The sequence below is a fragment of the Acipenser ruthenus genome, chromosome 30 (genome assembly GCF_902713425.1).
Source record: "Acipenser ruthenus chromosome 30, fAciRut3.2 maternal haplotype, whole genome shotgun sequence".
Classification (NCBI taxonomy): Eukaryota; Metazoa; Chordata; class Actinopteri; order Acipenseriformes; family Acipenseridae; genus Acipenser; species Acipenser ruthenus.
The window spans coordinates 3913438-3933627 of record NC_081218.1 but is presented as its reverse complement, the minus strand read 5'-3'; the positions used below and the strand labels follow the sequence as shown (position 1 = coordinate 3933627).

At 41.3% G+C, this 20190-nt stretch overlaps 2 protein-coding genes across 2 annotated transcripts in view; both read left to right on the top strand.

Annotated features, from left to right (window-relative positions):
- Positions 1-287: 287 nt before the first annotated feature.
- On the top strand, positions 288-7369 carry LOC117395287 (U1 small nuclear ribonucleoprotein A-like). The gene is made up of 7 exons (XM_033994171.3): positions 288-418; positions 1223-1314; positions 3269-3441; positions 4135-4311; positions 5149-5331; positions 5658-5746; positions 6427-7369. The coding sequence occupies exons 2-7, from the start codon at positions 1242-1244 to the stop codon at positions 6584-6586; spliced, it is 855 nt and encodes a 284-aa protein (XP_033850062.1). The 5' UTR covers positions 288-418; positions 1223-1241; the 3' UTR covers positions 6587-7369.
- Positions 7370-13815: 6446 nt separating this feature from the next.
- Positions 13816-20190, top strand: part of LOC117397650 (protein jagged-1-like) — a 66403-nt gene continuing 60028 nt past the window's right edge. The window contains exon 1 of the mRNA XM_033996434.3: positions 13816-14309. Coding sequence (XP_033852325.3) covers positions 14244-14309 — 66 coding nt within the window. The 5' untranslated portion in view covers positions 13816-14243. The remainder of the gene's footprint in view (positions 14310-20190) is intronic.

Genomic DNA, 20190 nt, shown 5'->3' with positions numbered 1-20190 from the left:
ATAACACAGACATGATTATAATGTGCTCATTTGAGGTAGACTTTTGGACAGTACTTTGACGAAAGAAAACACTTGAAACAAAAAATTACAATCGAGTCGTGAACTGAAAATCTTCGTCGGAGTCTTTTCACTGTAGCGTCCCAACAGAAAATAGCGTATTCCAAAGAAAAGGCGGGATTTTACCATACCACCCAATCATGATGGGCTACGCGCGGGGTGTATTTGATTGATAGGAATTGCTACCAATAATTAAAGGCAGGTGTTATTAGAGGCGGAGTTTTAAGCAGATTGATAGTGGGTTTGCCCAATAATAAAGCTGCATTTATTCCTGTTTAAATAGGCGCTCTGGTGGAGTTAGTGCTGTGAGTAGTGTGGGCCGCAGCGTTTGTGTGGTGTTGGGTTTTCAGTGTATTAATCTGTAAGTATCTCTATTTTAAAAAAACCCTTTCAGTTTAACGCGGGCATTAAATACGGAAGTACATTGTGTAGAAAATATATAGGTCTAGAGACAGTATTACATTATTTTGGTTTCTTCATTCATTCGTGAGCTTCTGTGGAGGGTTGAGCCGGGACGAGAGTGTGTGTTTCATTTTCTTAGTGTCGAGCCGGCTTCTTTTTAACACGTTCTTCGGGTAACTGTGTACCAGAAATACTAGCCAATTAAAAAAAAAAAAAAAACTCGCACCCAGTTTGCGTTAACATATGTCTTGGCACGGTTTTCGATTCTGCCGGCTTACTTTCTTTGGTCTAGTTTTTATTAAACGCGCACACTGTATGCTGGGAGAGGGCCTCTAGCTGTTTACTGTGTTTTTTTGTGCATGCTGTATTTCACTGTTTTGACCGGTTGGGTGATTTTAGATCAAAAACAGAATAAGTCATTGAATTTACTGAGATGCCCTTTCGTGTTTCTAATCTTGGCTATTGAGTTTTATTTAGAGGTGTGTGTTTATATTACATATATATAAAAACAAAAGTGTGTGTGTTAGCCTTGGTGCTTACAAAGTAGTAAGTGTACAATGTATTTCATATTCAAACTGTCTGGTCTTTTCCACATACAATTGAATACTGGACACCTGCAGTCTTGTACAGAAATGTTTATTTTAATAGTTTTATAGAAAGTGGTTGTTTGTTTTCCTGAAGTTTAATCCTAAGGTTTGAAATTCGTAGGGCGTTTTGAGTTTAAATTAACCCCCTGGTAAATCATGTATTTTTTGGGTTGCAGAAAGGTGCAGTTGGGAGTCATGGCGATGCAAGATGTTCGGCCCAACCACACCATCTACATCAACAACCTGAACGAGAAGATCAAGAAGGATGGTGAGTCTGGGCTTCACATCAGGACACTTTGGGTGGGTGGGTGTTATAGGGGAGCAGTGTGTCTTCACATCAGGACACTTTGGGTGGGTGGGTGTTATAGGGGAGCAGTGTGTCTTCACATCAGGGCACTTTGGGTGGGTGAGTGTTATAGGGGAGCAGTGTGTCTTCACATCAGGGCACTTTGGGTGGGTGGGTGTTATAGGGGAGCAGTGTGTCTTCACATCAGGGCACTTTGGGTGGGTGGGTGTTATAGGGGAGCAGTGTGTCTTCACATCAGGACACTTTGGGTGGGTGGGTGTTATAGGGGAGCAGTGTGTCTTCACATCAGGACACTTTGGGTGGGTGGGTGTTATAGGGGATGCAGTGTGTCTTCACATTCAGGGCACTGGGTTGAATACTGAATCTTAACTTGTTGAAATCGTTGTTCTATCTAGACAAATCTCATGCCCTGCACCCAGAACGCCCCTTGCTTGGTATATTATTGAAATGAGTTTGAACGATCAGGCCCTGAGTAACTCTGATATGCATTACATAATCACACTTTGCCACAGCATAATGGGTCACACCTGTAGGTTTACTGTAAGGGAGGGACAATTTATTTAACGTCAAACTCCAGGCTCTGGGTCACTTTAAATGGTGTTCTCAATTGCAGGGTTCCCTGAATCGGCTTAGATCAGCTGGAGCAGGAGTCTGACCATTTTATTAACACATCTTGAGTAGCTATGAAGTACATGTACAGTGCTACCTCTTTTGCTATTAAACCTGACAAATGTGAAATACTGAACTGGTGAAGTGCCCTCTTTATACAATAAAACAATTTACATTGGCCTATATGTATGTATGTGGAGTAGTGTTTAGGGCTCTGGACTCTTGACCGGAGGGTCGTGGGTTCAATCCCAGGTGGGGGACACTGCTGCTGTACCCTTGAGCAGGGTACTTTACCTAGATTGCTCCAGTAAAAACCCAACTGTATAAATGGGTAATTGTATGTAAAATAGTGTGATATATTGTAACAATTGTAAGTCGCCCTGGATAAGGGCGTCTGCTAAGAAATAAATAATAAATAAAATGGGACTGGGTGCAGTGCAGGCAGAGCAAGTCCATTTTTGAACTAATACTAAATGGCAGGGACCCCCAGTCCCCATGCAGGACAACATTTGAAAAGACCAAAGGTGAGAGAGCCTACAGGTGTTGCTTTACAGGTGAGGTGAAGAGTGACCTGCAGGCAAATGGAATGAGAGTTCCAGAGCCCGCTCCTTCTCCACCCTTGCTCCGCAGTGGTGGAATGACCTTCCTACAGATGTCAGGACTGTCCAGTCCCTGACCACATTCCGGCGCCTCCTTAAGACTCACCTCTTCAAAGAGCACCTGTAGAACTCCTCTGTTTGTATACTGGGACGCTATCACCCTTCATGTAAATGTGCTTTATTTTGCTCTTATCTGCCCCCTATTTTACTGCATTTAATCCGGTACTTCAGAATACTGTAATCTGCCAAGTGTTTAACCTGTAGTACTTTGTATTTAATCACATCCTGATGTAACTATCACTATTTAATCATATCCTGATGTAACTATCACTATTATCTGCTGTATTATTGAATTGTGGTTTGTCACACTTGTACCTTGCTTGAACAAAAGTTATTGTATTCTTGCTCTTATTGTATTACTTGTATTGTAACACTTGAAATGTATTTGCTTACGATTGTAAGTCGCCCTGGATAAGGGCGTCTGCTAAGAAATAAATAATAATAATAATAATAATGAGAGTGATTTGGTGGCTTGAAGGGGTTTTTTGCTTCCCATGCTTAGGGTTTAGTCTTGAGTAGAATGCATTACTCTTATCTGCGTATGGTAAATGCAAGTCTTGTCTTAGGTTAACAAATTGAGCTTTTCTTCAGTCATTTCCATTACCTGTAGTGTGAAATCAAAACCTATTTCTCCTCCTTGCTTGCAGAGTTGAAGAAGTCCCTGTACGCAATCTTCTCTCAGTTCGGGCAGATCCTGGACATCCTGGTGTCTCGCTCTCTGAAGATGAGGGGCCAGGCCTTTGTTATCTTCAAGGAGGTGAACAGTGCCTCCAACGCCCTGCGCTCCATGCAGGGCTTCCCCTTCTACGACAAGCCCATGGTAGGTACTGAAGGACTGGGGTCTCCGTCATTGGGGAGATGAGACTAGACCTGCACCAGCCCCCTTCATAATGCTGTAGGTGTGAGCCGTACTTGCAAACCCATAGAACGATTGAGCCCTTTCAGGACCAAGCATTGCAGTGGGATGCTCCCCCCCCCAGGACCAGGTGTTCCTTGGCTGTAGTTTGATTTATTTATTATGTATTCAGCTTAGATGTATGTATAAAAATGTGTTATTCTATGACCCGAGGGACCTTGCAATACTTCCTGAGTTTTGTTGAAAAATATTGATGTATTTATACAATCGCGTTCCTAGAAGCCCACTTCAGTATGATCGTGTTAACGTGATTCCGGCCCTTCGAATTTGAACTCTGACACACAAGCAAGGAATGGAGGGCAGTTGTGAAGAGAAACTTAAAGCGCCACAATTAAAAATCCAAGGAGGGATTAGGAAAATGTTAATCCATGGGTTTGAATAAAAATGCAGTTTTATAATAAATAAAATGCATCTGTCATGCAAGAAAACATGAGATTTACATAGTGACTAGATTCTTGACTGGACTTTTATTTATTTATTTATTTTTTAGCTGGATGTACTCTTCATTTCAATCTACTGTAGCACAGTTTGAAACGGACTAGGCAGACTTGGCTCTGCTAAACACTGACTGGAATGATTTGTTTGATTTCCCGGCAGCGCATCCAGTATTCCAAGATGGACTCTGACATCATCGCGAAGGTGAAGGGCACCTTCGTGGAGCGGGACAAGAAGAGGGAGAAGAGGAAGGTGAAGGGTCAGGAGGTGGTGGGAGGGAAGAAGGCTGTGCCTGGAGGTGTGGTACCTGTGGCCAGCGCAGTGCCAGCGCAAGTACCGGTGAGAGCCATTTACTTTACTGCACCATGCTTCTAATGCCTTTCCCTTCATACTGGTGCTGCCCTAAAATACTGCCAAATCACCTGAAGTTAACATTGTGAGCTCTGTCCATGAAGATGTTTGGAACCTGTAATGCATCCCTGATTCTTGCACTCAATAATTGCTGGAATTCAGAAAGTAAAAAAAGGACTTGACAAAGTCCTAGAATACAGAAGGTAAATGTTTGAAACGAAAGATTTCTCCTTTCCAGAAAGACTGTGCAACATGCATTCATCAAACCAGGTTTTTGCAATCGGGAGGTGTCCTGGAAACTAATCCACAAACATTTCAATTCAGAATTTAATGTATGGGTTTCTGTGTATGACATGATGTGTTTGAGTTTATTGAAATGATCTTTAGCCATGACTGTTCTTTTTAAAGGGCAAGTCTTTAACTGCTTGGTGGTGTTGTAGGGAATTTAGTCTATTCAGAATCTTGATGGTGTTTATTTATTTATTTGTTAGCAGACGCTCTTATCCAGGGCGACTTACAATTGTTACAAGATAACACATTATTTTTATTGATTTTTTTTTTACATACAATTACCCATTTAAACAGTTGGGTTTTTACTGGAGCAATCTAGGTAAAGTACCTTGCTCAAGGATACAGCAGCAGTGTCCCCACCGGGGATTGAACCCACGACCCTCCGGTCAAGAGTCCAGAGCACTAACCACTACTCCACACTGCTGCATATCGATTACGCAGTGTCCCCACTGTGGAGTTCTCCTCATAAGCAGTATTTGTTGGTTGTCTGCCTGGTGCCTCTCTCATGCCTGTCGTGTGTGTGTGTTCTTGCAGGGCATGCCGCCCATGAACCAGGCTCCCCGCATGATGCCGATGCCAGGGCAGCCTCCCTACATGCCTCCCCCTGGCATGATGCCTCCGCCTGGGATGGGACCTGGGCAGATGCCCCCTCATGGCATGGCTCCTGGGCAGATGATGCCCGGACAGATGCCAGGACAGATGCCTCATCCTCAGCAGGTGAGTGGCATGAGTTGACTGTCAAACTATCTTAAATTAATGTGCAACTAACGCCTGCTGTCTTCAGCAAACTCAACCATACCTGTGTCTAGAGATGGAAGTAAGACTCCTGTTGCATAGCAGTTTCACTCATTAATTAATACATTCTTTATTTATATAGTGTATATGTAATAAGCTCAGGTGTCTTTATTAAACTCTTACTAAAACCGGAATGGATCAAAATGCTTTGCAATCAGCTTTAATTTCCATCTCTGATTTGAGTGTCTCTGTAAAGGAACTTTTTGAATGGGTTTGCAAACCTGTCTTTGTTCACCTGTCTGTCCCAGGTACCCGAGAACCCACCCAATCACATCCTGTTTTTAACCAACCTGCCAGAGGAGACCAACGAGCTCATGCTGTCGATGCTCTTCAACCAGTAAGTATCCTGCCCATTCCCGTCGGCTCACATTTCTTATTTCTATAAATTATTCTACTAGGACATCTCTGCAGAGATGGTGGAAACTACTAAACAAGGTCCTCAGCACTTTTGTGTTTTTGTATTTGATTGTGCTGTTGCGTGTTATTAGTTTATTAACACTTTTGCTAAATATATTGGGTAAGCCAGGCATTTAGTAGAATAAACGTTTAAACCTTTTGTGTGACTAGTCATTTACCAACTGTCCCATGATTTTAGCATTTCTGGTCTGTTAGTTGTGTGTTTTCAACATTTGTGTACATTCACATACAATAGTCAGTTATTAGATGCTGAAACTTAAAATGATTACTGCTGGGACAAAAATTTGAATATTCAAGCAAACCTGCTTCAAATGTTTGGTTGCCAAAATAACGATGTTTGTATCGCAGTCATTTGAGTATATGAATGAAGCAATGAATGTCATTGCTAATATGGTACGAGTTATACTTTTTTCCAGATGTGACATTTTGAAAACCCCAGTTTGTCCCAGCACCATGAAGACTGACCCATCAATGCAAAGCATTTCAAATAGTCGTTGGAATTTAGAGTTTAATTTATGAACTTTTTAAACGAGCTGATCCTGTGTTGGTCGAGGGAAGTTTGTCTCCTATTGATCAGCGTGTCTCCTCCTCTTCCTCCAGGTTCCCTGGGTTCAAGGAGGTGCGCCTGGTGCCCGGCCGTCACGACATCGCCTTCGTGGAGTTTGATAACGAGGTGCAGGCAGGGGCGGCGCGAGATGCACTGCAGGGCTTCAAGATCACGCAGAGCAACGCCATGAAGATCTCCTTCGCCAAGAAATAAGCAGGGCTAGTTCTAGTACAGTTTTATATTGTTGTACCTTGTTGTTTTAAGGTGAGGGTACAAGAGGTCTATTTTATTTTTCTATATGCATTTCTTTAACTTGAGGCCAGCATTTTTCCAGCCCCCCCTGTAATTAGTAAATATCGGGTCTTGCTTAACTGTGATAACTGAGGATTTAATACCTTTTTACGGCTTTCCCATTCTGCTTAACTTGTTTGACCTACAGCACAGGAAGGAACAGGTCTATTGCTATCTGGTTCCCCTCCATGTTCTAAAAGCACAGTTAGAGTTGTCTGTATCGGCTGTTTCTCCTAGATGTGTGTTGGAAAGGTAAGCATGAACAGACTCCTAAACGTGCTAAAGAAAGTCATTATTAAATTGCATCCTGTTTTGACAAGGGGCTTTCTAGGTACCCTGTCACTAATGTACTGGGAAGCAGAGGCAGCTTAACCCTTCTCAGTCTAAATGATGTAATAAGTCCCGTAACTTCCTCACTACATTAGGGGGACCCAGTGATCCATTTGCTGGTGCTAATGATGTAAGATTGCTCTTAAAGCTCTGATTATCACTCCCCAGTAAAGTCTCGACTGGAATTCCTGTGCTGGGCTGCTTGTGTGAGTGGGATGATGAAGTGTGCTTGGCTGAAAGACTATACGCTGTACAGTTATTCTATAAAGCATTGCACCCAGAGTCTGCCAGGCAGACACTGTACCTGGAGCTTTCTGTGTATCCAGCTGTTTTTACAGCTTGGCAATAAAGTTTTGGGTTTTTTTTTACATCTGATGCCTGTCTACATACCTGTATTTATTTATTTTTTAATGAATTTTGGGTTCCTCATTTTAAAAAAAGGGCTCCCTTTTGTGGTATATCTGTCCTACTGTCTGTTGCACTCAACAAAATTGTCTGTCTGCGGTGTTTTTTTTTTTTGTTTTTTTTGTTTTTTTTTTCTGCCAACATTTCAGCCTCCCTTAAACTTTTTGGACTGCATTTGTCAATCCTGAGTTGTTTAGTATTTCTAAAAGTTTGATACAAGTATTTGAGAGTTCATTACTTTTGAGTGTTATGGATAGGCAATTTAATTAAAATATTTAACCTTTTCAACAACACGTGTGATTTATGAGGACCCCCCTCTGTGCCCTGGTTCCGTGTATGTCAGTGAAACCTGAAGGAAGCAGCCTCCATGAGAACTGAACACGTGTGGCTGCTTGTTTCAGGTACTTCTGTCATTCTGCTGGGGCTGCAATTAGCAGGAGACCTCACTGCCTACACTATCTATCATTGGGGATAGATGAATATATGTAGATTGACTGGGGCAATATCTAAGTAAAGTAGACACATATTTTGACCACTGCCTGCTTCAGTGAACTAGAAGGCTCTGGCTGAAATGTTTGTTAGTCAAACATATCCGCTAGTTTTGTATTGATATCAAATTAACACCTTTTTGGGGAGGTGGACAACTGCACCTCTACTTTACTCAGACATATGAAGCTAGTCAAGGAATGCAACGGATACCCCTTGTCATTCTTCATTTATGTCAGTTCCAATACAAAATCGTGGACTGCACACACATTTAATTCCCACTGGGAAGTCTGTTTATTTGTTGGTAGCTGTGAAGAATAAAGGTATACATTTTTTATAAATGGCTGTGCCATTGTGTATTATTTCCCTGCCATGTAAAACCCGGAAGTCCTTTGATACGCTTCCAGTCTGGGTAGAAGGGGTCTCTTCCAGACAGTTCATGTCCACAACTCGCTAATTACAAAGCATCTTGCCTAACCCTGAAAATGAGTTTGCAGCGACCACAATACAAAGTGATAATCCAAAGAACTGTGGTCTGGAGGAAGGGTAGCGAAGGGTTAAAGATCATCTCATGACTTTCTTAAAAACTCAGCACAAAACGTCACCGTTTCTAGTTGATCTCTTTGTTTGCGTTCTAATGATTGCAGTGTGTTGGTCTGTCATATTGGTTCCAGGGTGTCAATGTAGAATTGGTATCCACCCTTGTCCCGGGCTAGACAGGGCTGTTCCTGAAACTTTAGTTAGCACTCCGAAGGAGTTAATTTTTTGTTTGTGTTTTGGTAGCGCTTAAACCTCAATTTCTGTGTCGGGTAAGTCTTTTAAAGGGGCAAATGAACGAGAGTGCAGCTTTGTTACAATATCTATGTGTGTGTGTATGTGTGTGTGTGTGTGTGTGTGATATATATATATATATATATATATGTGTGTGCGTGTATTTTTTGTCTGCTGCCACGGTTGATCAATCTACCTTGCCATAGTAAATGCTATTGTTCCTTTTTAAGTCTGCTTTCAGACTGGACAGAATACGGTAATTCAATCCCTTAAACTCTCAATATAATAACCCTTTGATAATTCCGTATCGTGGTATTTCGGATTGAATTAAACGTGCTTGACATTTGCAGCAAGACAGCAAATGACTGACCTTGTGCAGACTGGGACTAACCTTTTCTTCTTGGTATTAACCCCTAATTTACTGCAGCCATTACTGAATGTTCATTGCATGGATTCCCCTACATGTGTAGCGGCCCATCTGCACTTGCAGTTACCCGAACAGTTTCACACATGCTCATGTTTCTAGTGATGAGCAATATTTCCTTTAATGCTGGTAATTTGAATTGCAAGAATGACTCTGAAAACTGCATGTACAGTATAGCTTTCCAAGACAGTAGGCCCAATACACAAAACTTTAAATCACAAGTTATTTAGCATGCATATATATATATATATATATATATATATATATATATATATAGAGAGAGATAGATAAATATATATATATATATATATATATATATATATATATATATATATATATATATATATTTATTTATCTATCTATATATCTATCTCCAACAGGCTTTTGTCAGTAAGTCTTTGGCTATGATTTTCCATAGAAAACTTGTGTAGCGCTAGGAGATAGATTGTGGCAAGGCAGATCTTGCTGAAAGAAATGTGTTGGGCGTTGGCAGGGATAGAGTTATTATTATTATTATTATTTATTTATTTCTTAGCAGACGCCCTTATCCAGGGCGACTTACAATTGTTACAAGATATCACATTTTTTACATACAATTACCCATTTATACAGTTGGGTTTTTACTGGAGCAATGTAGGTAAAGTACCTTGCTCAAGGGTACAACAGCAAGTGTCCCCCACTGGGGATTGAACCCACAACCCTCTGGTCAAGAGTCCAGAGCCCTAACCACTACTCCACACTGCTGCCCTCCACAATTGCTGTCCCTGCCAGATAAATGAGGGGTGGTGTGGCTGTGTTAGCACAGCCACGGGTGTAATTATTTTTAGTTAATTAGTGTCGCCTGCCTGTTATTTGCAGGCAGGTATATAACAGTAAGGAAATGTTTGTTATGGGCAGTCTGTGTGAAGAGACCGGTGTGGTTTCTAGAAGGTAATGTTTAAACTTTTTTGTTTGTGTGTGTGTGTTTAAAAATTATTTTGCTTAATCAGGAAACGGCTTAGCCGTCCGATTTCTAGTTAGAGAAGTGAAGAAAAGTGTAGTTAGTACTCTGTGCGTGAGTTAGGTTTTTGTTTTGTTTTGAGTTATCTTTTATTTCTCTAATAATAAAATTGCACATAAGTGCTTAAAAACTACTGGAGCTGCTGCTGCAGAGAGTGAGGTGGCCTGCACCGGGGCAAGTATTGCAGCCTCCGAAGCTAGAGTTGCCGCCGCAGGTGCAAGAAGAGGAGCTACGGGCCACAGAGAAGGGGGTGGAGGTGAGGAGCACACCTCCACTGCAGCCCTGACCACCACCCTGGCATCGGTAGGTGCGGTCCTTAGCCCCGCACTCCTAGACACCCTGTCGTGGTGTCCAGATCTCCTGTCCTTTGGCCGAGATCCCAGGTCGATGCACCACCAGACAGAGTTGTTCGCCTGGTCTCCTACTGTGCTCCCCCTGAAACCTCAGGCGTCACTGCGCGATCGGCAGACATCACTGGTGTCCCCCATCTGGGATTGAACCCACGACCCTCGAGAGTCCAGAGCCCTAACCACTACTCCACACTGCTGCCCATTCCGTGTAGCACAGGAAGCGTGTGTATTGTGTCGTGTCTGGAAATCTTGGATTAACTGAAAAATAATCAGGGACTACTAAACTATTTCCAGTAAAAATGTTATTCCAGTAGGTGGTAGCATTAAGAAAATGGTTAATAGACTTTGCTTAATATGCGTTTTCTTAACTCAAACATATTCAGTCAGTATCTTAGTACTGTAAATAAACTCGCCTATAAAGACACAGATTTTGTAGTTTGGGACTTTATTTTTTGAGTAGGCACTGCGTTTTCTTGAGAAAGTTGCGACCTTGGTGGCGGGTGATCTGTGTGCTTTTTTGAGGGCGATATGGTTTGTGTGTTTATGTATCCATTCTCCTGTTGTTGGCTGGGGTTTCACACTGCTCTCTTTGATTGACAAAATCAAAGAGGGCTTTATCTGGTCGGGCTGCGTGGGTCCGTTCCCTCATATTTACATTATGAAAACAATAACGCAACAGAGACCGAGGCCAACGCAATGGAACCGGACGGGCCCCAGCAAGAAGTCTCACACGGCGGTTGATAAGCGTTGAAAAATAAATTATTGTTCCGGCGGCAGAGGCATATACAAAATGTATCCCTATCGCTGATACCACGACATCAAACGAGGTAAACTGAAAGAAAACATTACTTTGTTTATTTAAAACATTTGGAAAGTGCTGGCTTGTATTAAAAAACTATATACTGTAGCGCCCATACAAAAACATCAGCATTTTTTTTTTTAATACAGTAGCAGTCGGCAAACTTCACTGCTGAGTAAAAACATCGCGTGTTAAGATTATTTTACAAAAGATTTAGTGACGTAATTGGTTATTTGAGCAGGTATTTGTACAGGGCTTTGTACATTACCTGAGCTGATGCATTTTACTTAAGCGAGTGTCCGATTTAACTAGGTGTGCGGAGAGTTCGTTTACCCACGTTATTGCATTGTATTGGGATTCAGCTGAACAAGAGGCCAGTATTAACGACACACCTTGTCTTTACAGCACATCCTCGCTATAACGCCCTTCATTATAACGAACAGTCGGCTATAACGAACCTGGCCCCTGGCCCCCAAATATATATATATAAAAAGATAATATAAACACGCACTGTCAATGTCCTGGTCTGTACGCACGGGTTTCCACCTGCGCAGTGAAGTCAACTATTTTGTCTTAATAAAAAAAAAAAGCACGAGCTGCGTTAATATGCCTTCGAAACGAAAATCATTTCATGTTGCAACAAAGCTGGAAACTGTATTGATCGTTTGAAAGAAGCAGTAACGCAGGCGTATCTCTGTCGTGAATGTAGGTTGTCAAAAAGCACTGTTTTTTTTGGCTTCATTGCAACCATACGGCAAAGCAAAATTGATTAAAGAAAAAAACGTTCTGCTTCAGTTCGTGATCTGTGCTTTGTTTTGTACTTCGTTTTAATTCTTCAACAAATAGGATAAAGCAGAGGCAGAATACTGCATGCATGAGACAAACAGGTACATGCAATTCTACTTGTATACACAATCTCATCTCATTGACTTACTCCTACAGTTTATCATTCATTTTGGTTGTCCTTTTGCTATAACGAACCCTTCGATATAACGAACAGAAGACTTGGACCCCAACAGGTTAGTTATAGCGAGGGTGTACTGCATTAAAGTCCACGAGGGGGGCATTATTACAAGGTAATTATTACCCTGAGCTAAATCCCAGCCAAGACCAGCATGGGCTAGTGGTTTACTGGTAAGCTGGTCCAAAGAAAAAATACTTAATAGGCCGACTGGACAGCACATTACAAACGGTTAATGTAAGACATTCCATCGATGGTCGCCTCGCATGTACTGGTGCTCACTGGACTAGAACGCTTGCCGCTGTACCAATAGACTCGCCCGCAGACGGCGCTCTACACACGAGTATATTGTTCATTTGGACGGAGTTCCCAGGACACGGGGGTCACATAGTCTCCGGTTTATGGCGAGCTATTAACAGTCTCGGCATGCACCCGTCCAGTCCCGCTATGCTAATGAACAAACTCTGCTGAACGAGGTACTGTGTTGCATCGGGTAAAACAGCAGCGTCACTGTGCTGGAATGAAAGAGCGCAGAGCAGCCATCTGTCTTGCTTTCAAGAACTTCTATCGCGTGTTCTATAGCCTGTTCATTCCGTATCTATATACTTACCATTGTATATTTAGGACGTTACTGTTAAGCTATTGGTTTAGCTATGCACTTTATAAGAAATGAACCTGGTTGACAGTCCTGTTTGTTTATATAGTACTCAAAAGTAGTTGCAGCTAAACCCAGATCGTTTAGATATCTTCAATTTGTATGCACTATTTATTTATTTATTTTTTAAATAGCTGGGTATTGTACAAGTTAAAGCAAGCAGTATTATAAAGATATAAATCGGTTCCAGTAAACTGAGGCTATCTCAAGCCAAGGGCGGATTGCTGTGGTTAATACAGAATTCGAGGCCAAAAAGAGTAAAACCAAAACCAGAAAGAAAAATGAAGAGATATTTTACTGCGCACCTAGAACATGTTTCTACCACTTTTTTCCCACTTTTATTCCTAAAATGAGTCAATAGTCAAGTCGATAATTGAATGTTCTTCTCATTATTTATTTATTTATTTATTTATTTCTTAGCAGACGCCCCTTATCCAGGGCGACTTACAATCGAAAGCAAATACATTTCAAGTATCGCAGTACAAGTAATAATACAATTAAGAGCAAGATAAATACAATGACTTTGGTAGATAAATACAATGTTAGCATAACAACGTTCTGATAACTGCATTACAGTTTTGCTGTTTATTTTTTTTACGCACGTGTTCAAAATGAAAATCAGTTAAAATAGTGTTGTACCCCATGTCCACAATGGGTTTGTGGGTACCGTATTTTGCTCATTCTTACATATATAATCGAGTGCCTGTGCTAACACTATGCACCGTCATATGTAGGGTGACGAAAAGTCTTCAGTCATGATGCCCCAAGTTTATGAGCCTCTCCACTACCCCGTGCATTATGGCGCAGAAAAAAAATAACCGCATGACAAACGCGCTGCACATTTGTGTTTTGGGTAGTGCCGTTTTGCCTGTTGTTGAGATGAATTTTCTCTTAAGATGTTCACTAGAAACTACGACTTTGTAAAATAAATTCAATGGGGGGAAAGAAACTGAAAACTTGTAATGACTTCATCATTACACAGACTAGTCTAGAAAGAGCATAAGGAAGAAGCGCCGCCCTCTCCTTCCTGCCTTTCCCATGACGGATTCGCCGGCGTAAACCACCCTCCCTCCTCTTGCGAAAAAGCTAATGCCCTTAGTACAGTCTGAGAGAGAGAGAGAGAAACCGCAGATTAGGATGAGAGCGCCGGTCAAACAGACAGGTCGCAATTACAGGAACGCTCAAAGATTCTTCGTGGCTGCTTCCAGTGTTAACACCGGAGGGACGAAGCGAGTGCAGCAGGTTGTCTGGACCTCGGGGAAGAGAACGCTGGAATTATAACTAGGACCATATTTATGAATGACAAACTAACAACGCAAAAGCAATCGCTGATAACCGACGTCTGAAGGGCACCCGGGGTGGGGGGACTTCAAAGACACAAAGAACAGCCGAGGAGCGATGTGTGAAAGGGAGTTGCGGCACCTGACAACCGTGTGTGCCGTCCTGGTGACGCTGCACGCTCAGGTGAGTGAAGCGGTCTTAAATAATAAGCTCGATTTTCAGTAACCCCGCTTAACTTTCCTCTTTGATGCTTCAGTCTGTGCAGTGCGCTAGGGCTGTAGCAACTTTTTCATGATATTTTGGCGCAACAGGTTCTGTTGCTGAGTGTTTTTAAAAGTGCAGTTTATTGTGTGTGCGTACTTGTACAGTACGATACGAATTCACAGCGTGTGTTTAAAACGCAGACCCGGCCCAGCCGCCACCTGGCTGATTTTGGGAATGGTCAGATTTCAATGGGTATGGAAATCAAATCGCGTCATCTATTAATGTGATCCAGGTACCGCTGAACGACTGCTGCATATTGAGGGGGGGAAGATCAATTTCAGACTCACCTCTTGTTTTAATGTTACCATCAATATAGATAAAAACAAACATATGCTATTGGTAATTTAAGAACATTCTGTTTGGTTGGTAGCCAAATGTAACGCAAGGGTAGGTCTGAAGAAAGTGCGGTTATCTGGTTTTATTAAGACATGGATTTGCTGTTTAGAATCGCCTGCATTTGTACCTTTCTGCTGCATGCGCACGTGCAGTCTTAACATATCGTTTAGTTAACCATTTTACAGATCCCACTGTGAAGCGGTAACCTGTACCAAACCTGCTCTGCATACATATATTCAGCGCATTGTTGGTGTAAGTGAAATTCTGTTGGACATATACCGAATTCTAAGGACATCGAATTTTCACGTAAAAACGTCAATAAAGCAAACTTGGAAGGACCATCATTTTGGCCTGCCTTGTAATTTCAAGTCGATGCGTTCCTAATTCGGATCCGGTCCGAGATACTGTACAAACACGAGGCAAATTAAATGTTTCTCTATCGGTGTCCGAATGGAAACCGTTTCGGCGTCACTGTGAGCACGGCTATATTGAGAATTACTGTACAATACAATTATATAGCGCACAGGTGTTATATCATGAACACAGTGTTTATTGCTGCGCACAACAAATAACTATACCAACGTAGTAATAATGAATTAAGCGACAATTTATGAAGCATACATATGACTAGGCAATCAGTTACCAATTATGTTTAATAATTAGCCAGTCTAACATGTCGGTTTCCCCCTTTTATATTAGTGGACTTTTACACTGTTAGTAATCCACGTTTAATAATGCAATATAGAGTTTTGTTTTTCATTAGCTTTCATAACCTAAGAATAAAGACTGTTAAAGAAACGAGACTTTCACCCCTATCAATCCTATCTGCTCTACATATTTCCGCATATATATATATATATATATATATATATATATATATATATATATATATATATATATGACTTTATACAGTGCTGTACCATAGGTTAAACGTACCCACTCCACGAGTGACAGACCACTCTTACTGGCAGCTCTGAACTCAGTGGGTGAAAATGTATTTATAAAACACATAGAAATAATGAAACAGTACAGCTGATTGTAATGTCCCTTTTTATAAGATGGAAACACAGTAAATGTGTTCTCTGAGTTGTATTGGGGGGGGGGGTCCTATTTAAGGATTCTTTTTAATAGGAACCCCAAACTGAAAACTGAAAAATTACAAAAGAAAATAGCTGTACTGTAATGTATATGTCCTGTATAGCATCACAAGGTCTGTCTATACAAATCTAAAAATCAGTTTTCATGCATTGAATACACTGCTTGGCCACTTTATTAGGTCCTGTGTATTGGGCTACTGTTTGCTCTGATCCCTGCTTCACACTGTAAGACTCCACAAGGTGCTGGAAGGTCTCTTGAAGGATGCTGATCCATTCAGCCATTAATATTTCACACCGCTGGTGCAAAGAGGTAGGCCAAAGATTGTGATGATGGTGACGTGTCAATCAAGTTCATCCCACACGTGCTCGGTTGTATTGATAGCTGGGAATTGCGCTTCAAGTCTCTGATATGCTCTTTGGTGGACGGATGTTATAATCACCAGGGCACTTGGTTTGCGATAATCCTTAAATAAACTAATAGCAGCTTCATAGAGCATCACATGAGCTACCTAATCTGCATCTCGGGTAGACCCTAATAAAGTGGTCAGGCAGTGTATAAGTGTTTTACAAAAGAGTAGTATGCAGAACAGACACCCTCTGCAGATCCCAGTTTGAGAGCCACTGGTGTTATCTGTCAAAACACTACATACAATCTTTACCTCAGTTTTATTTCCCCTTCACAAATACAGCGCAGACTGCATTTGCTGTTTCCTCACATTAGCATAACCACATCCTCACATTCCCTTGACTGGGGATCTTTTTGTTTTCAAGATTTCCTTATTTTCACTTTGGCAATACTTTTCCTCTCCCAGCACCATGGATTCATGACCTTCCCGTATTACAAGTAATAGCATTGTTTGTTGAGCATAGGGAACTATATGCGTTCAGGAGGTGGGGTCCTATTACCTGTGACGCAGGAAGGCAGTGAATGGGGAGTACTTTCATCATTGTATTGTGTTGTGTTGGGATGGGTGACCTTCGCCCGAAGAGAAAATAAAGGAAACCAAACAATCTCCAGAAAAACCGTAAGGGAATTAGGTTTATTAGAGAAGAGACATTTATTTTATAGACTTGATTATAGCAAACTGTGGCTTCCTTTATTATTATTTGTTTCTTAGCAGACGCCCTTATCCAGGGTGACTTACAATTGATACAAAATATCACATTATTTTTTTCACATTATTTTTACATACAATTCCCCATTCCCCATAGTTAAAGTAACTTGCTCAAGGGTACAGCAGCAGTGTCCCCCACCCCGGGATTGAACCCACGACCCTCCGGTCAAGAGTCCAGAGCCCTAACCACTACTCCACACTGCTGCCCCTTGAAGTCTCTGATTAAGCATATGTATATAAAATATATTTCCAGGGTGTCTGAAAGTGTGTGCCACTCCCCTAGCATTTTACAAGCTTGCTAATTGTCATTGATGTACTGTTGCAAAGTGGCTTACAGTGTACAGGTGCAGAAGTAATGCAGTGATTGAATGAAAAGGCAGACAACGGTAATCCCAGTGCAAGTGGTTTTTATTTATAATCCCAGTCTGGCGACCGTAAATAATATTTCCCAGGCAATACCCAGCAATGCAGTGTTCTAAATAATGGAATTGCAGTTCCAGACAATAAACACAGTCAATAGTACACACACACAATACACAAACATGGTCACCAGTCCTGGGTGAGTGCTATGGTGCAAAATACAATTTATCGTGGCAACAACTGAAGTGCTGTCCGGGTTGGTACTGGCCTCTGGCGAGAGCTCCAGATGTGTTTAGCTGTCTACTAAATAACAAGTAACAATTAGAGACAAAACAAACACTCCCGTTATGATTTCACAAAACACGGGTTTCTTTAACCAAAACGAAGGAACAGATTACGTTGCTTTGTCCCCTGTTTGTACCGTCACACATGACCCCTTGGTAAACGATTGCAGCCGCTCCTCCAATCCGTGGCTGCCACATCATTTCCCTCCTGGGTCGATGAGTTAGTGCACCGAAGCTCCGCCCCCTTTCTAGATGACCGACTTCCTTTTTAACCCTGGGAATGAAGTGTCAGGCCAAACAGTCCAGGGTACTCTGTTCCTATTACTTAGCACCCTCACAGGTCGGGAGGGAGATTTACCACCAAAGATCATTCTGTTTCCGTCACATGTACATAAGAAACAGCAGGGATCCAAGCACGGGTCCCTGCGGTACCCCGCTGAGTGCATCGTCCCAACTAGAGTTTAGGGTGCTGTGCAAGCTGATATCCACAAGGTTCTCTCCTTACAGAGGCTTTATGCTTCCTATGTTTCAATATGTATCCACTTGGACGTCTTTGTTTTCCCACCGATTTCAGTTTGAGGATTAGATTTTCGTCGCTTTGTCAAAGGCTTCTTGGTATATTATCTCCCACAACCTTTCATAACCATCCTTGCAGTAACTTCTTCAAAGAATTCTAAGTGTGTTCGGCATGTTGTTTTTTTGAATTGGTGTTGGCAGTATCCTACAACGTTGTTACTATATAGATACTCCCTAATTTACCTCTTATGCTGCCTAAAGTGTCATATATTATCAGCAGCTCAAAGCGCTGCTTTATACCAGCCACATTCTCCTATAATTGAATTCCCTTGTAACCTTGCAGATATTCAGAAAATGGAGATTATATACAGTGTCATGTTAAAGGTAGAAACTAGCATTCAATAATTCTCTCACCTCGTATCATTCATGTTGTGTGGGTTCCAATTCTCATCTTGTTTCTGTTTTCAATCACATCCATGACACTTTGAGCTCAAAAAGGTTTATAGCAGTAATTTCTCAATTAAAGCCATTATAGGATGTTTCTAGTTAGTTTCTATTATTGGCTTAATCAGTCAAGATTAACATGTGTTCCAGATCTTTAGCCATTATTGACGTAGACACCTATAAAACCTGCAGGATTTGGGCTCTCCAGGACCAGGTTTGGAGACCCCTGCCAGTAATACCCCTGCAGTATTTTAAGAATTCAACTGATAACCATTCGTGTCTCAGAGAAACATGTTAATGGTAAAACTGATTTCATTTACAGGTTTTTTTTTCTGTGAAACAACTAAATGGGCTTTTAAATCTTAAATCTTACTTTTTCATTTAAAAGCAGAAGTGACTCATCTTTATTAACGTAAATACAGTTACGCATAACAATTGTAATAGTAATTAAAATATCTTTCATTATAGCTTTTTAGAAGCAGAGAACTATTTAAAAATAAAATGAAGCAGATTATTGATTAAGCTACTTTTTAGTTAAATTTAAGGGTTTAGTTCAGTAATTGAGATCTCGGTTGGAATGAAAACCAGAAGACACAGGGGGTCCCCAGGACCGGGTTTGAGAAACTCCTAAAGTTTTGTCACATTTGGACAAGTGGTTTTCTAGACACAGTGAACACCTGTCTAGTTAAGCCTCTCTATATTATGGCATTCTGTTTAATTGAGCCCAATATTTGGGTCCCAACCAAATTTCTATTGAAATGAATGTTGGGATCTCCTCTACAATTCCAAACCTGTCTGTTCTGGAATCCGGCATGACTTTTCTTGTCTAAAATTCAATGTATGTCAGGCACTGAGTCATGCGATAATGAGTTTATCACACACACACACACACACACACACCTCCCACAGGTATGGCACAGCTGCAATACAATCCTTCTTTACAGAGTTACAGGGTATACCTGGACCCTGCTTCGACTGGATGCACTATAATGGCTTTTTTCAAAGTGTTAAAATAGTTTACCAGTTTTTTATGTAAAGTATTAGAATTACAGTTGCTCTCTATACCAGGATGCTGTATAATCCGGCACAGTTTTCTGGTCCCAAGAGATGCTGGGATAAACAGGTTTTTACTGTGTGTGAAAAACTCATTTTGTAATGCAGTCAGTGATGCACTCAGATTCAATCAATGTGATGCACTCCCAAGTAATTCAGTCCAGACTGCTCTGGACTGGGTTCGTAGGGATGCATATCCCAGACATGTTAGTGAACTGCATGCCCTAATGCCATGAAACTGGCAAGTTGTTATCTGTACATCACATAGATTTGGCCTGACCATGCTTCAACACACCTAGTGACAGTACCAGGAGCTGGGGTATATGAAGGCATCTGTTTATCTGTCTGTCAGTTTACATTTTCACAGTCCTCTTACTGACAGCTCTAATTTTGAATTCACAGCTGTGGCACTGCCCTGCTTGTTAAGCTTGCTCAAACTACTCTGCAGTGGGAATTCTGTTTCTATCCCTGTACAGTAGTAACTGCTGCTAATTAAAATAAGCTTTGTCGATATATTGTGTGTGTCAGGGTTACTAAATGTGGAGAATGACTGAGCTACAGTAATTCAAAACCTGACAATTCTCAATGATTCCTC

Bases quoted from the DNA above. Each gene is read 5' to 3' on its own strand.
- LOC117395287 (XM_033994171.3), top strand. From the start codon at position 1,242: ATGGCGATGCAAGATGTTCGGCCCAACCACACCATCTACATCAACAAC. The intron at 3,442-4,134 runs GTAGGTACTGAA...ATTTCCCGGCAG, and splicing joins CCTTCTACGACAAGCCCATG to CGCATCCAGTATTCCAAGAT. The intron at 5,332-5,657 runs GTGAGTGGCATG...TGTCTGTCCCAG, and splicing joins AGATGCCTCATCCTCAGCAG to GTACCCGAGAACCCACCCAA.